The following is an 18,612-nucleotide window of genomic DNA, read 5'->3' on the forward strand; positions in this document are numbered from 1 at the left end:
ATAACTCTGCAGCTTCTGCAGTGAGGCATTCTGCAGCACATGCAATTGATGGAACAATTTAATTAGAATCTTTGACCTGGCTGCTTCGTGAGTGGGGTCACTTTTTTGTGAATTAGGGTAAAGAGTTGAAGTAAATGGAATACCCTAAAAAAAGTATTGAGCTTAAGAGATTTCAATTAATTTGTGACGACTAGACACTTCCTGGGTATTTTAAAATCACATCAATTTGTTAGGTTGTTAAAAGATTTGTAGGCCAATCGATAACAGGACAGATTATAAAATTCCAAATAGAATCATTCTGTTGACAACTATTTTCCTTTAAAGTTTAATAATAAATATTTCTTCAAAGTGTCTGCTTTGCATTGGAGCCTGAAAATTTGCATATAGGCAAACTTAGTAAATTCTGATGATCTCTTCTCTCATCTGTGTCTTTATTTCTTCATACAATACTTCATGCTAAGCTGGGCTGAGGGATGACCTTATAGAGGTCATGGATAGCTTGAATAGAGGGCATAGGTTTAAGATGAGAGGGGAAAGATTTAAAAGGGACCAGAGGAGCAACTTTCTAACACAGAGGTTGGTGCATATATGGAATGAGCTGCCAGAGGAGGTGGGTACAATTACAACATTTAAAAGGTTTTTGGATGAGTACATAAATAAGAAAGGTTTAGGGGGGTATGGGCCAAATGCTAGTAAATGGGACGAGATCAGTTTAGCATATCTGGTCGGCGCTGCCAAGTTGGACCATCGAGTCTGTTTCATGCTGTATATCTCTATCACTGTAAGACTCTATAACTAACAAATAATTTATGCTCACTTCTGCCAAACTATTTGACCTTGGGACAATTTGGAGCAAGCTTGGACCATTTAGAGCTCAAACATCAATTATATAACATAGAAGTGAAATAATGGTTAGGGAGTAAACTAATGCTGTATGAAAAATGAAAGAGGCATAAAATTGCTGCATTAAAATAATCAAATGAGCCACAAATCTCTTTTAAATAGTCCAAATAATTGATATGTTGATCTATAAAGACATAGTATCAGTCTATCTAGGCTTCATCATTCGTTTTCTGGACGGTTTCAGCAAAGTAGCTTGGAATTGCTTGGTCACCAATTTCTTCACTTGAAAAGAGTTACTCATTGGCATTTTCCTTTGATGCCCCATCCAAGCTCAACAACTCACCATGGTGGGAGCTGAGGACTGGAGTCGTATGTTAATATGATGTGGGTTGGTATTAATCATGGATCAAGGAAGAGGGAAGATTGATTGTACACTCCAGGTGAATAATAAGAGTCATTTTGAGAGTATGTGCTCTCAGCAAAGAGCTACACATGTTGTGATTATGTATTTGAAATACTGGCTTGACAAAATTCTTCTGCAATTAAAATGATACACTCCTCCGGTCAATGGTCCCTCCTGGCAGAGCACATATAAAATTATCCTTCATAGTTTTGCATGAATTATGTACTCATTATGCTTTGTCACTACAGTCTGAAAGTGTGGTACAGTTTCTCTATATTCTGATCTCTGTGACAATATCTCCACGGTTTGACATATCACAGCAATCCAAGCTCCTTGAAAGAAATACTTCTACTTAGCACTTTTCATGACCATCAGATGTTTCAAAGTACTTTACAAACAACTAAATTAGTTTGAAGTGCAGTCGCTGTTGTAATGCTGACAGCCAATTTCCACACACAACAATGTAATAATGACTAGATAATCTGTTTTTGTGATGTTGATTGAAAGCTAAACATTGGTCACAACACTGGGGATTTCACCTGGTCTTGTTCCAATTGTACCATGGGATCTTTTATACTACTAGAGCATTCAAATGGAAGATTGATTTTAATATCTCATCTGAAAGATTGTATCCCTGAGATTGCAGCAACCCCTCAATTTTGCAGCAAATGTCAATCTTGATTTTTGTGCTCAAGCTGGAGAAGGACATGAACCTTGTGATTCAGAGGAGAGATTGCTACCAGCTGAGGCAGATGACACACAATGACACTGTCTATTGCAGTACCACCAGAGTTTGAGCTCTCTGGTGCATTATCAATACAGTCCAAGCTCTCTGGTCCAGTATCACTGCAGTTAAAAAATCTCTGGTACAGTCTCACAACAATCCAACCTCTTTGATACAGCGTCAGTGCAAATATCTGGTCCAGTATCACCACAACCCAAGCTCTCTGGTACAGTATTGTCACAATTGGAGCTCTCTGGTACTGTATCCCCACAGTCATACCTTATGGTACAGTATCACTGCAATTGCTCTCTCTGTTGTAGCATAACTACGCTTGAGCTCTCTGATACTGTACTGCCACAGTTCTCCTATGTTTTTGGTACAGCGTCACTACTGTTAAGCTAATGTATAGTATCACCAGTCTGAGCTATTGCATGTAGTAATATCATAGCATGAGGTGTAAAGTGGGATGTCCATGTTAGTTTTTGATTTGAATGTTGGCAGTCTCTGTCTCAAAATGTTGGCTTGAATAATGCCCAAAATGCCTTATGACTTCTTCTTGGTGACTTTAATTTTGGAAGCCATAAGTAGATTTTCTATGATGTTGCTCGTAGTGAATTACAGGTTTTACACAAATAGACATTTTACATTGCTTAGTATTGCCAGGACTACTTATTTAATAATATTTGATAAACCCATGGAGCAGAAAATATCAAGATGAATTTTGATGTCTGGAGACACTTGTAGGGAGAGTGTTCAAGACATGAGGACACTGTGAAGGGTTTCTAAAGTTCCAGAAACCCAGGTGAAAGAGATTCTAGAAATACAAGGAAAATCCTGGCTCTGGAATTACAAGAAGTGAAATTCTTGTATCTTGGAATATTAGGTGGGAATTTGCAAGATATGGACTCATTAGAATCAGTTCTCAGATTGAGTAGCACCCCAACTGTGGTATAAGGCATTATGATCAATGAGAGGGGTCACCAGATCATGGAAGAATTGGAATTGGAATTGAAAACTTTTTTGCCATTTCTCAATTATATATTGCCCCAAAGTAAATAGGACAGCAACTTCCATCAATAGAGATATGCAGTTAAACAAGGAAATTGGGATATTGTAAAACTATGAAAACTATGCAGGATGTAGCTATGATGATATAAGTCTAATCTAAATAATAACCTCTCATACTGAAGTAGAAATATACCTAACATGAAAGCGAAATACCGCAGGCATTTGAAAGTTGCTAAAAATCTGAAATGAAAACAGAAAATGTAAGTAATACTCAGCAGGTCAGGTAACATTTGTGAAAAAATAAAATTAATAACCTAAAATGTTAACTTTATTTCTGTCTCCACAGCTGGCTCCTTGACCTGCTGAGTATTCTTTGCATTTACCTTTTCTACATAGATCTGTGTTGAAAGACATTACTGTGCCCATTGTGTCTAAATATAAATTAATGTAGTTGATTGTATTTGCAAGCATGCATTCCAAAGGGTAGAATTCTGTTAATGGTCTCAACTGTGCAAAAGGTGTAATGACTGCAGAGTATTTCTATACTGAGACGTAATATGGAACAGCTGAAAAATTACAGTAAATGAAAATCTGCAGCTGTCAAGTACAGAACACGAATCAAACAGCAAATCTCCTCCCTGTACTACACTAAGTTTTAGCCATTTTAAGGGCACTGACAGGAACCTAAGCCATGCTCTTTGAACTAATTGCCTTCAGGATACCATTAACGTGGATTTGAGACTGTTTTATTGGCTTCACATTTGGGCAGCTGCTCTATGAATGCACAGAAAACAGATGTGCTAACAAAAATTCAAAGCAATAGGCACTATAACCATTAATTTAGAAAATACAGTAACTCTGAAATGTTCAACTATTGAAAAGTTCTATTTAAGCCACTGAGCCATATAGTCCAAGAAGCTTTTTGATTCCATTCTGAGTCTGCCTAAAGTTCACTGATTTCACATGGTGTAGTGTGAGAGGTGCTACCGTGTTCCTCTGGACCTGTTAGTTTAAAATGGGGAGAACATTAGCTGGGTTCTTGTATTACTAGGTGTTCAACAACAGAAAAGCAAATGCATCTGAACATCAGCAAAGGACAAGATGAGCTTTATTTTATTTACTCCATTGGTCACAGGGGAGGCTATGGCCGCGTGGTGTTATCGCTGGACTGTTGATCCAAAGACCCAGATAATGTCCCAGGGACCAGGGTTCAAATCCCGCCAGGGCCGATGGTGGAATTTGAATTCAATAAAATATCTGGAATTAAGAATCTAATGATGACCACAAATTCATTGCCAATCGTCAGGAAAAAAAAAACCCATCTGGTTCACTAATGTCCTTTAGGGAGGGAAACTGCTGGTCTGGCCTACACATGACTCCAGACCCACAGCAATGTGGTTGACTCTGAACTGCCCTCTCGGCACTTAAGGATGGGCAATTAAATGCTGCCTAGCCAGCGATGCCCTCATCCCATTAATGAATAAAACAAATTCCTTGATGTGCCTTGTTGCACAAAGAAAGATCATTCGCCTATGGTGCTGGAGCCTGTGGAATTTTATCCCATATCTTCAGGAGATGAGACAAGAAACCTATAGGAACATAACTTGAAAAATCCTCATTAAATTAATATGACCTTCTGTCACAGTTTATGCACAGCTTCTAGACTGATAACTCAAATGCACTGATACACTTTTCTGTGAGTCCTGTATGAGGAATTTGACTTCAGAAAATGTAACAAATATTCTGCTGTTTTGAATAAAAATTTTAAAGCAGAAATTGTTCTGAATCAGGTACTCAGAACTGCTGTTTATCTCATGAAGGCACTTAAGGGAGCAAATAGAGTTCCAGCTCAACGATGCCACAGGTAATTTTGGCCATGCTGCTTGATTCTAAATCATTTTCTCATTAAACATCGTCAGTGAACCCCTGATCTATGGGAAACTGCACAAATACTTTTCAAGTTAAGAAATCCAGATAATTGCCCAAGGTGCTCAGAGCAGGACGCAAATTTGGCTGCAGAGAGGAATGAAGATGAAATAAATCAAAATAGTGGTTAGGTGATGCCACACTTAGATTGCAAAACCTGTAGATTACAGGAACTATTGCCTGGATTCATTGTTGTGAAAGATATATATCCTAGAGTGTTCTTTTTTAGAATGTAGAACTGCAATTTCTTTCTACCTTCAATGTAAAATAGAATATTGCTCATAAAATAGAGTTTGCACTGAAGAAGTAAAAATTGGGCTTTAAAACTAAAATTTATTCTCTGCCGATGCTATTTTGCTTTTCCTCTCAAATTTTTCCTTATAAATTATTCTTTGTGGTATTTTTGCTATATTAAGCACATTGAGAAAATCTTCCTTGCCCCTCTTTAGTTATTTTTGAAACCGATTGATCAATAGAGTCAAATTGGTTTTAAAATATTATCTTGGAGGTTATCCTAATTAACACAAACCACCCCATGAATTATGCATGTTTAGTTGTTGAAAGGATTCTGCTCAGCTAATCACTTTGGCATAGTGGTCCAGTTTTTTTTTGTTCATCATATTTTGTCTGCATCCAATCTGCAAATGATGTTTCTGACTGGCTCTTTTTCTTCTTGCCCCTATAGTTGGATTATGTCCTTTGACAAGTCTAACTATCTAAACATGCATTTAATAAATCTGACGAACTGCCTTTAAGCAGTGTACAGCAACTTGAACAAGCACCATTAAAACAGGACAGAAGAGAGAAGATGATAGGGACCAAAGATCTGTTAGTCTCCAGAAACTATGGACACTGTGATGTAAACCAGGTGCTGCTATGTTTTGGGAGAAATGAGCCCTGCACCAAAATTTTCTTTTCTCCCTTTGAGCAGATGGTGACATTTTACTGCACTCTGCTTGCCAGCCAAAATTTACTAGGAAAGGCCGTATCAGATGGGATAAGTTATCATGAGCTTTAAGTTGCAAATGTTATGTCTCAAGCCATTAATTCAAGTAATGAATCTTATCTGGGTCACATTTGACCATGAAACCTTTTTGCAATGGACACAGCCAATATTAGAGAAAACACAAGAATATTGCCCCCTTTATAACAACAGCAAAAGTTGTAATGTACAAGCTTGGTTTCACCACAACAGGACCACACACACTTGCCAGAATATTGAACTGAGGATTATATTTGGGACTAAACAATTAGATATTTCTTAACTTTAGATGGAATCAATCTCCTCTTTAGGCTATCAATTCTAAACCAGTTCTAAATAATTGTTGCAAATGTATAATTGCCTGAAATTCTTTGTTAGGTCAATTATCAAGATTGTGATTAGTTTGTAGTCAACTGAATATTAAATGTTGTAGTTTGGAAGCCAGAAATTTATCTTGCCAGAAACAAAGGAACGGTGGTTAACTGTTAAATCCTGATGCCTCATTCCTTTGTTAAAGATAGTCAAACAGTTTGAAAAAAAATATTTTGGAGGTCTATTAAACATTGTTAAATTGTGAAGGAAACCATCAAAAGGCAAAAATATAAATATAAACATAGCAAAAAGAATTTTATGCAACGACAGAAAGCAAGTGTATTCCGTAGGTATTTATCCTTTGTTAGTGTGTAAAAGGCAAAAGAATCATACTAAAACTTGTAACACAATCAGAATAGAAGTCTGGAAGAATAATAACCAGTTAGAAACATCATTTTTGGATAATAGATGAAGAAAACTGAGTGTTAATGCCAAAATTGGGTAAAAATCACAATAAATTAATTGACTTGGGGAAAACTATTAGTAAAAAATCAATAACTGATAACACACCTTGTTGTTCTTTTTTTAGCTTATTGGGGTGGAAACGATGATAACTGATGCTATCATCTTTATGTTGCAGGGACTACCTCAGTGAAGACAACTCTCTACCCTCTACTAGCAGTAATGTGACAAGTAAGTACTGTACTCCAATTACTATCTCTACTTTAAAACATGTACTAAACAGTAACCAAGATTTTAGTGAAGCATAATGCTGCATCTGGTACCAAGCACTAGAAGGTGATTTTTTTTTATTATTTGTTATTCATTCATGAGATGAGGATGCCTCTGGCTAGACCAGCATTTATTGCCTTTTCTTAATTGCCCTGGAGAATGTAGCTGTGAGGTGGTTTCTTGAACCGTGCAGTCCATTTAGTGTGGCTAAATCAGGATGGGGAGTAGATTGTTCCTTTTGTCAGTAATAGTTGTGGGTTTGGAAGGTGCTGTCTAAGGAGCCTTGGAGAATTTCTGCAGTGCATCTTGTATAAGGCACATACTGTGTGAATGGTGGAGGGAGCAAATGTTTGTGAATTTGGTGCCAATCAAGAGGGGTTCATTGTCACAATGGTGTCAAGCTTCTTGAGTGTTGTTGGAGATGCACTCATTAAGGGAAGTGAGGAGTATTCTGTCACACTCCTGTCTTGTGCCTTATAGATTATGGACAGGCTTTGGGGATTCATGAGGTAAGTTAGTCATCATAGGGATCCCAGTTTTTGACCTGCTTTTGCAGCCATTGTGTTTATAAAGCTAGTCCAGTACAACTTCTTGTCAGTGATAACTCCCAGTTGATACTGGGGGATTCAGTGATGGTAATGCCATAAATGTTGAGGAGTGCTGGTTAGATTTTCCCTTGTTGGGGATGGCCATTAGCCAGAATTGTGTGCCATGAATGCTATTTGCCATATCAACCTAAGGCTTTGTATATTTGTTCACAGACTATGGTATTGCTGGCTATGTCAGCATTAATTGCTCATACATAGTTGTCAAGATGATAGTTAATATTGAACCGCATTGCTGTGGGCTGAAGTCACATGTAGGCTAGACCAGATAAAGATGGCGTATTTCCTTACCTAAAGGACATTACTGAACCAGATGGGTTTTTATGATCATCAATAGTGATAAACGGTAGCTTCTAGGCTAGATCAGAGATACTAAGAACTACCAATGCTGGAGTCAGAAATAACACAGTGTGGAGCTGAAGCACAGCAGGCCAGACAGCATCAGAGGAGCAGGAAAGTTGACGTTTGTGAAGAACTTTCTGAAGAAGGGTCCTGACCCAAAACGCCAACTTTCCTGTTCCTCTGATGCTGCCTGGCCTGCTGTGCTCCTTCAGCTCCACACTGTGTTATCACTTCTAGGCTAGATTTTTTTGAGTTTAAATTTCGTCATCTGAAGTTGTGGTTCTGGATCCCTGGTCCAATGACATTACCCCTGTGCTGGTGCCTCCACAATATCCTGGATATTTACAAAATCTTGCTGCAATTGAAGATGAACTGCTTCAGTATCTGAGGAGTCATGAATGGTGCTGCACATTGGGTACTTGTTAGCCAACATCCCCATGTCTGCTGCCCTTATTCTTCTAGCTGGTAGGTGTCGTGAAATCAGAAGTACTATTGAAGGAGCTTTGGTGAATTACTACAATGTTTCATTGTTGCCACTTTGTATTAATGGTGAATGTTGAAGAGAGTGGATAGGGTGCCAGTGATGTGGGCTGCATTGTCTTGGAAGGTGTTGAAGCTTCTTGAGTGTTATTGGAGCTGCACAGATCCAGGCAAGTAGAGAGTGTTTCATTACACTCCTGATTTGTGCCTTTTTGATGGTGGACCAGCTTCAGGGATACAGGAAGTGAGTTACTTGCCAGAATTCCCAGCATCTGACCTCCTCTTGTAGCCACACTTCTTGGAGATGGGCGTGCTGTGTGGCATAAATGTTATTTGCCACGTGTCAGGCTAAGCCTCATCCAGGTCTTGCTCCACATGGGCACAGACCGCTACAGTATCCACTCAGAACGATGCTGAGAATGAGAGAATAGAATGGCATTTATGAGGGAACCCTGAAGTATTCTACTTTTCCTGTAAATAGTAACCAGATAAGAAAAAGTTGGGTGAAGTCTTTTCGAGGAAAAGATGGTGGTATATTCTTAGAGATGCAGGGCAAGGCCAGGTTACCTTGTGACTTCCTATTTACTAGAGAGGATGTTTGCAAAATATCTGTAGAAATGGTAGAGGTAATGGATGGGGTGAGAATTGATAGGAAGGATATATTCAAAAGACTGGATTTAGAGTGCATAAGAAATTGGTCTGGACAGCTTACATTCAATTTTGTCAAAGGAAGTGGGAGTGAAGATAATGGAATAACTTGCCGTAATCTTCCAATATTTTCCTCAAACAAAGGGAAGTATCAGAAGGTTAGAGAGGGGCAATTGTGAGACCCTTATTCAGGAAAGGATGTGAAGACATTCTTAGTAACTACAAGCAAGCCAATTTAACAGAAGTAGTGAATAATACTTTAGAAACATTAACCTGGGGAAAAAAAAGTCAGCAGGCACTTGGAGTTAATTTAGGAGGGCCAGTATTGATTTGAAGAAGACAAGTTGTAACTGACTTAATTAATTGACTTTTTGATAATACAATAATGAAGATTTATGAAAGGAAAGCAATAGGCATTGTCTAATTGGAATTTAATAACATTTTTGACAATGTACTGCATAAAAGGCTAGTTAATGTAATTGATGCTTGTGGAATAGGAAGAGCAGTGTCAGCTTGGATAAATAGTTCACTTAAGAACAGAAAACAGTGAGCTGTAGTTAATGGCAATTTTTAGAATGGAAGATGGTAGAGAATGATATTCTTTAACATTCATTATTAGAACCACTGGTCTTTTTGATATATTGATAAGACTTGGGTATTGGAATACAGCACCAAATGTCAAGATTTGCTAATGATACCTAACTTGGAGGTGTGTATGACAGTGAGGATGTTACCAATTGACTGTAACAGGATGTATAGACCCTAGCAGATTGTGCAGACAAATGATAGATATAATTTATTATGGAAAGAGTGAGATGATGCATAATGGCTAAAGGGACAGGGAAAGGCAACATATTCTGAGTACATAGAAGCAACACCTCACTTGGCCACGATTGGCATATTGTATCCAGATAAGGGGATCACCACACTTTAGAAAAGATGTGAGAATTCTCAAGAGAACATAGAGGAGATGTATTTAATCATTTAAGGGATGAAGGATTTTAGCTACTGGGTTAGTTTGAAGAAGCTGGGCTTGTTCTCCTTGGAGCAGAGAAGAAAGAGGGAAGCTTTGATAGAGATGGTCAAGATTTTGAAGGGTTTAGATAAGGTAAACAAAGTAAAGCTGTTCTCATTAGTTAATTATACAAGGACCAGAGACACAGATTTAAGGGTTGGGTAAGAGATGCATAGGAATGTAAGGAATGAATTTTTTAATGAAATTATGCCTATGAGGATGATAGTGGCAGAGGCAATGAACGATTTCAAAAGAAAATTGGGTGAACATTTAAGGAAATAAATTGGCAAGACTCTGGGGGTAAACTGAAGGAATGGGACTGATTGGGTTGCTTGACAGAGAGCCAGTATGAACTCGATCAGCTGAATCACCTCTTCCTGTGTTGTGATCACTCTGTGGGCTGAATTTTGTCAGGGAAATGGCCAGGGAGAACACTGCCAATACATCTTGTTTTGGAGCCTACACAGATTTCAGGTCCTTCTTGCAACTAATCAATTTCAATTAACTTTCCTAACTGTTTAAGACATGAGAGTTTACCTCCCGGAGCAACAGACCAATGGAGATCTAGAAACTCTTCAGTCTCAGCATTGCAACTAGGAGTAAATGCCATTACTGGGACTACACTCAACGAAGATGGAGAGAATCACATTTTGTGAATGTGTAGAAAGTCACCAAAAGGAAATGTTTGTGACCTTATCAGTTGAGTAAGAAATTAGGGAGTCAGAATAGGAATGATTATTTATTGGGGTTGAATGTATGTAAATAACAAATTGCTAGGAAAAAGGGTTGAATCTTTCCTTTTTCTCTGTATGATAAGACCTTTCCAAATAGTTTTAAATATAGCTTTGTTTTCTTTTATTTTGTGTATTAAAGTTTTTTTGTTGTTTAAAAGTAAATTGGCAACCTTGTGTAACTATATTAAATGACTGACTATCTTGGGAATCAAATTGCAAAATAAAATTATGGTCTATCAAACTAGGTTTCACTTTGGGATCTGACTTGTTGAGTATCATCACCAGCTGGGATCATAGCAAATTATATGTTCTATTGCATGCTGAGAACCATGTGTGTTACATGGGTTTGGCATGGTGCCATTTAATCCATCAGCTGGGAGAATCCAGAATCCAAGTCAGACTCAACTTGTGTAACGAGTTGCCAACCAACGTACACTGAGAAGTCCTAGGAGTCATGTGCGATTGATCCAAGGCACTGTTTTGCTTTCGGATAACCATCCTTGTGGATACAATAGAGGAGAAGTTCATCTTGAATGGTATTGCAAAATGTGTGATTGGAATTCAATAGCCATTGCATTTTTGGATAAGTATGCTGTGATCACGGTCATTATTTATCACCCAATATCTAGTTACCCTTGTAAAGGCGGTGGTGAGTCATCGTCTTTTTTCCTTGACATAAAATGAAAAGAAAAAAAAATCAGGCTATGTATAAATCAGGCTGCTGAGTCATAATATTGTGCCACCACACAAGACACACTTCTACCCTAAAGTTTTTAAATGCGATAGTGTTTATTAGTATTGATGTTATAAGGACTTGTTTCATTAACATAAAAAGAACTTGGCGGTTGTTGTGGTGATTGATTAGGTTACAGTGTTTTTCATTGCAGCAACCTGTGCACACTTTCTTCAGGTAACAATTTGCTGCATAGTATTTCATTGTATTTGAAGACAGACTTATTAAGTCTCATTCACTTGGGTACATATTCACTAATTTTGGTTTATAAACAAAACTCCCTGTAATTTTTCTTTTCAATGTTTGGACCTCTGAGGTCCAAGCATGGCATCAGCTCCCATAAGTTATTTTGTCATCACGCCATTTGGTGTGTGCAGAACTCGAAAGGAACCTTAGAAGGGCTGCACAGCTGCTCAGCTCAGAGGAGACATTATTAAATGTAGTTTACTTTGTTGTGTAGCTGTTGTTAAAGATACAGAAAGCCCAGTGTATTTGAGCAGGAGTTGACTCTTTTTGATCCTAACTCCCAATCAACAATTTAACATGGATTGGAACTATTGAGCATGGTATCAAAGGCACTATATGGCCCAGAGGTTGTAAGTTCAAATCCCACCAAGACACTTTGGGAATTGCCCATCTGTCCATTCAACCTGTGGGCTAACACCAGTTAAAAATAACCATTATTGTAAGCAATGTTTTTTAATGGCTGTTACAAACTAGAATGAAAGCAAGTTCAAGCAGGGGAAAAAGTCGTGACTATGCAAGTTAGTTAGTACACTGTGTACAAATGCATTTCTCCAAACATTCCCTTTTTCATAAAAAACGGTCACACACATTATCATTACTAGTTATCAATATACATGAGCAACAAGAATGTTTATTTTTCATGAACTAAACTGTGATAATTCCAGTCTGCTCTATTTTCATCAAACTCTGCATGTGCAGTTCATCTGCTGTCTCTAAGGCATTCAGGTCTTTTAATGACATACATACAAGTTGTTGTTGTTAGTTTCTCTGGTATCTCCTCCTTCCAGAGGTAATGTTCCTTTCCTGGGGAGTATCATTCCTGTGGTGAATACTTGATCAGAGCAAGATGCTTGCCTTTCAGATTCAATATCTCTGCTGGATTACAGTCAATTGTGCTTTCAGTTGTTTGTTATCAGTTGCCAACTCCTGAAAAAGTTAATTCTTGGCCGTCTTGTCTTTATTTACATTTTTAGGTCTCTTTCATGAATAGGGCTGCTGGTTCCTCTAACTTGTCTTTCTTGCTGAACTTGAGGGCAGTTAAACCCTCTTTGTCAGATGCTGAGTCAGTCTCAGACTCTCATCTGCTTCAAGATGATGTTCGCAAGGAAGACATTCAAGACAGTAGGAACATCTTTTTAATAATACTAGCAGCTGTTCAGCAGTTGATAGCTTTGTGGCACATGTAAGGTTATGATTCCTTGCTCCAGACTTGCTTCAGCTGTGATGAGTGGATTTTACTTAGCATGTATTATCTGGAACTCTTGATCTTAATTATTCCCATTTTGTTGGGTTGTCTGCTTCATCTGATCTTCATTTGTGAGTATTGTTCCTTATATAGTCTCAACCTTGCCTTTGTGGACTTTGTATTTGGGTCACTGATTTGAGCCATGTCTGTGCAGCTCATGATGTTGCCTTGGGCATGGTGTCTACTTGACACTTCAAAATCACTCAATGTTCTCCTTTGCAATCATCATTCTAACAGGCAGAAACCTATATACCTGACAAAGCCAGCCATGACAATGTTGTATGATGTAAAGTGATTAATCAGAATCATCATCTGATATCTCAATAGGCAGTTATCTTTACAGGTTAATTTGCTTCTTTCTGGGTAAAATTTGCATGCAAATTGATTCTGCTTCATGCTGTTAGAGCACATATTTTCCTATGCTGAGCATGTTTTCTTTGCTTTTGCATGGTGTCATCCACAGTATTTACATCCTCCTCTCAGGCCCTGTTCTTTCTGCTGGCTTTTTTTTTGCCTATTTCAAATATGTTCTTGTTTGGCCTGGAAAGTGTCCCAGTATAAATGCCACATCTGTTCTACCACGAATATTCTTTGGTTAATGATCAACAACTTCAGAGCTTCTGCACAAGTTGATAGATTTCTTGAGAGTACATTTCTCCTCTCAGCAGACATGCTGTCAAGCAGCATCTCTTATGCATAAGGTAATATCTGATGAGATCTTCCTACAGTAGTCCAAATTCACAATGTTTAGCTAAATGTGTCAAAACCATAACATACTGATTAATAGTCTTCCTCTTGTCCCTGAGCTGTGGTGTTGAATATGTGCTATCCATATGTAACATTAATAAGCCATTAAAAAGATGTCTTTAGAATTTGCTCAGTCTGCTTTTCTGCTGCTCAGTGAGGCATAGGGTGCACAATAGCTTGTAGCATGTTTTCCTGAACATTGAATGCTGAGTTGCAACTCTTAATTTCTCGGGTTTTTTTGAGAAATAATTTAATAGTTTTGCCAAAGGGACTGGAACAAATTCCAATCTTGCCTCATAATCCCATTAGTTTCCATAGCAACAGGGAATGGAGAAATCACTACCATTCTGACTCAGCCAGCACTTTCAAGTTGTGGACTTCGGTTTTAGGTCTTCCTTGGTATTAGTTGGCTCTCTCAGGGCTCAGACAATTCACACAATTTCAACTTCACACTTCTGACATAATGTGCCGAATGGCCAGTTAGTCATTGGAGCAGTGCAGACTGGGGTTTTACATCGGACTTGGTAGATTCACAGATGTAGTCAACTTGTTGGGAATTGTCCAAGAAATTGAAGTTTCTGATGGTCAATTCCCCTGCACCTAAAATGATTAAGCTAATAGCCCCAATTTACCATCCCTCCCAACTTCACCTCCCCCACTCCTTAAACCCCATGGACCCCAATTGCAATCCACCTTGGGAGAACCACCACTGGTCCTGTCCCTGCTAACCAGAACCCTTGGGACCTGACACATAACCCCCACTCTGCCACTGGCCTCTACCCAAGATATCTGACACATCCCTTCAGCCCCTCCCCGTTCAGACTGCTACTGCCATTTGTCTGATCTCCCTTGATCTGATACCTCCTTCCACTACTGACAAGCCCCTTGTCAACTGGCCTCAACAACCTCTCACCCACTGGCCACAACAAATTCTTGCTCACTTGCCCCAAAACCTCCTCCACCAGCTCTGAACTAACCTGTCCCTTGGCTACAGCCAGCCCCAACAACATCATCAATCTGGCCACTACCACCACCAGTATACCAATCCCTACCCTAAGCACTTCATTACTTCAATGGCATCCTATCCATCTGGTATCCCAACTCCTAACTATCTGCCACCCTAACCACACATTTATCTTACATATTCACTGTTTCACAGAAGCTGTTGGTGTCTGACTGTGCGGCCAGGCATTTACATCTTAGAATACAGTTACAGACTGCTGCAGAAGGGGATGCGGTATGATTTCCTCCAATGTTCCTGCACTGTGGGGTTTCTGTGTCAATCCCAGCTACATTCTGCATTTCTGAAAGTACCAATCTCGGAATTACTTGCTAGAAATGCAGTATGAATACAACCAGAAAAAAAATGAGTCTATGATTGCCATCCTCAGAATGTCCCGACCTACGTTTCAAGTAATGTGTTATAATGGCTGTTGTAAATTAAATGAAGGCAGGTTACAGCAGAGCCTGAGGTCACGTGACTACAGGAAGCACTATGTACAAGTGACCTTTTCCAGACTGCCAAGAAAACTGTTAAATTATTATAAGAGGTCCAACTACTTTACTAATGTTTGCAAGGGACTGGGCCTTGCCACTCTTACCTGGTTTGGCATACAGTGAGTTCAGTTGCAATCTACATAGCTCAGCGTGAATGCCTTCAGGTCAGTAAGGTATGCAAATAAATGGGTCTTGTCAGTGTCATCAAAACCCTTGATCCAGACAGTGGTATAGTTTTCAGTTTATTGTAATGATGTTATTGCAGATTGGCTGCTATTTTCGAAATCTCATTCACAATGAAAATGAAATTATTTCTATAAAGTAGAGATTGACCCAATTCTATGGCAGATGGCCTATCCATCAATGTCATAGAGTTTTTACAGCATGGAAAGAAGCCCTTCAGCCCATTGTGTCCATGCTTGTCAACAAACAGCCATCTATTCCATTTTTGAGCATTTGGCCCCTACCCTTTTAACCTATAGTGTCTCAAGTTCATATAGTTAGTTCTTAAGTGTCTTGAGGGGGTCCTACCTGTGACTTCCAGATACTCACAACCCTCTGGGTGAAAATATTTTTCCTCAAATCCTCACTAAGGTTCCTGCTCCTTAGCTTAAAACTGTGCCACCTAATTATTGACCTCTTCAGTAAAGGGAGAATTTTCTCCCTATCTACCCTGCCTATGTCCCTCAGAACTTTGTGCACCTCAATCAGATCTCCCCCTCAGTCTTCTCTGCTCTACGGAAAATAACCCCTGCTGTCAAGTCTCTCTTCATAGCTGAATCACTGCAGCCCAGGCAACGTCATGGTGAATCCCTTCTTTACTGTCTTTCCTGCAACCATATCTTTCCTTTAGTGTGGCGACCAGAACAGCACACAGTACTCCAACTGTGACCCAACTAAGGTAACATACAGTTCCAATATAACCTCCATTGCTTTGATTAATAAAGGCAAATATCTCATATGCCTTCTTAACCACTTTATCTGTGGTCCTGCTACTCTCAAGGATCTATGGACAAGCACACCAACATCATCTGATCCTCTCTAGGGTCCTACAGTTCAATGTGTACTCCCTTGTTGGCAATCCTAAAATGCACCCCCTCACACTTTCACTTTTCAGGATGAAATTCCATTTGCCTCTGTCCAGCCTATCTGACTGGCCAGGCTATATCGTCCTTAAGTCTAAGACTTTCTTTCATGCTATTTACCACACCGCCAATTTTCATGTCATCTACAAACTTACTACATTCATGTCCAGATAGTAGTAGGAACAGTATATAAAATTAAGCCACAGCAGGAGTACTATATGTAGTTTTACACCTCGACAGTAAGTTGAAAATCTACCTCAAAATCTCTGTAATGTTATTATGTTTCTGAACACTATGCTAGTATTTCATGGTGAGTTATATAGTTTTGTTGGTGGTAGTGTTATAACTTGTCATAGCGTCATACAGCACACAAACAGGCCCTTTGGCCCAACTCATCCATGCTGACCAGGTTTCCTAAACTGATATAGTCCGATTTGCCTGTTTTTGGCCCAAACTCCTCTAAAACCTTCCTATCCACGTACCTGTCCAAATGTCTTTTAAATGTTGTAATTATACCTGCCTCTACTACTTTCTCTGGCAGCTCGTTCCATATATGCACAACCATCTGTGTGACAAAGTTGCTCCATGGGATCCTTTTCAATTTTTGCCCTCTCACCTTAAACCTATGCCTTGTAGTTTTGGACTCCCCTACCCTGAGGAAATGATCTTGGCAATTCACCTCATCTATACCACTCATGATTTTATAAACCTCTATAAGCTCATGCCTCAGCCTCCTACACTCCAGGAACAAAGTTCCAGCCTATCCAGCCTCTCCTTATAACTCAAACCTTCCAGTCTCAGTTAAATCCTTGCATATTGTTTTTGCACCCTTTCCAGTTTAACAACGCGCTTCCCTATATTCTGATGATTTGTTATATTCCTTCATACAATAATGTTCAGGCTGAGTTTGTATCACAGCAAATTAATATCTTCCTGTAGAGGCTACTATTTTGTTCCTTGTAACTCATACTTACCATCATATGATGCTTCATTTCAGTTTCAAATATCTTTTTCTCTATCAGCTCTTCTGAGAGACACAAAGGAGTCGGGACTCCCGCTGCAGACACACACATTAAGAGAATTTGAAAAGGTAGGTCCTTTCAATCTTTTGTCAGATAAATATAAGATGATTATTTATTTCACCTTAGTTTGTCAATTTATAAAAACTTCAATTTCCCAAATATGACATGAAAATGCTACTAAATGATTCTAGAATACTTGCTTCATGCCAAATATTGATTAGTATGTCTGAAAGTAACATACCCTGACGTTCATCATGAATTAGTTTATGATCAATTTCTTCTGAGGTTCAGCAATTGAAAAACAATGTGAAATGTGTAAACCTATCAAAATGTCAATTACTTTTACAAGTGTTTATTTATATTTAGAGCACCAATGCAGGTTATTTAGAGTAATACTTATGCAAGGAGACTTTGTAATACAACGAGATTAAAGTATCAACATATGTCCAAATGAGGGGTGAAGGGAAACATTCACTGATATGATGCAGTCATCAATAATTAATGCATATAATAATCACAATTGCAGTTTTCAAACGTATGGATCTTTATGATAATGTGCTTGTTCTCCCAAGGGACGGGAAGGATTAATGGTTTACATTAGCACTGTAGTAATTTTCTCATTGATTTGAATATCTCATTACACTCTTGGCCATTAAGATAAAACCCCCATTTGATCTCCTTATTTTCCATGCGACCAACCATGAACTGCGTGGGCTTCCACTGGAATTTGCACTGCAATGTTTTTGATACCAGTTCATCACCATCTGGTGTTATCAATGAAAGGAACTGCTTTGAACTGAGCTGGAGGGAAAGGGAGGGTGTCTATTGAGAGCAAAAACATTCATTCTTCTGTTCATAACAAAAAGCAGAATTTGTACTTTGCAGTTACTGGTATTTGATATTGGCAAAGGGATCTGCTTAGCAATTTCCAAATTTTATTAAAAAGATAAACTCTACTAAATGTTTCCATCGCAGTTCTCCAGTGTGAACTTATTCTTCTGGACGGCTTTATTGGCAATTAAAATTGTAGGGGGATTTCATTAGTCATTAGGCAAAAGAATAATAAAAGGAAGAAAGAAGAGAAAGCAACTAACAGTGCATAATTAGAGTGCAGTTATAAAAATAGCTGGCTAAGGCATGCGGGTCGAGCTAATATTTTTGGGTTATGTGGTTGTTACTGGGACCCCCTAGTGATAATTCTGGCATATGGAAAGATCAGAACTTTTTTTTTCACCTCTAAAGTTTTTAGAGGCAATATATCTTTCATCACCTTCATTGACAG

At 38.6% G+C, this 18,612-nt stretch overlaps 1 protein-coding gene across 2 annotated transcripts in view; it reads left to right on the forward strand.

Annotated features, from left to right (window-relative positions):
- LOC109915585 (phosphodiesterase 4D interacting protein) overlaps nucleotides 1-18,612 on the forward strand; it is a 288,714-nt gene that overhangs the window by 44,216 nt on the left and 225,886 nt on the right. For both annotated transcript variants that reach the window (XM_048601955.1, XM_048601956.1), the window contains exons 2-3: nucleotides 6,839-6,891; nucleotides 17,331-17,398. In XM_048601955.1, the coding sequence (XP_048457912.1) occupies nucleotides 6,839-6,891; nucleotides 17,331-17,398 (121 nt within the window). The remainder of the gene's footprint in view (nucleotides 1-6,838; nucleotides 6,892-17,330; nucleotides 17,399-18,612) is intronic.

Source organism: Rhincodon typus, chromosome 10, assembly GCF_021869965.1.
Source record: "Rhincodon typus isolate 14 chromosome 10, sRhiTyp1.1, whole genome shotgun sequence".
Classification (NCBI taxonomy): domain Eukaryota; kingdom Metazoa; phylum Chordata; class Chondrichthyes; order Orectolobiformes; family Rhincodontidae; genus Rhincodon; species Rhincodon typus.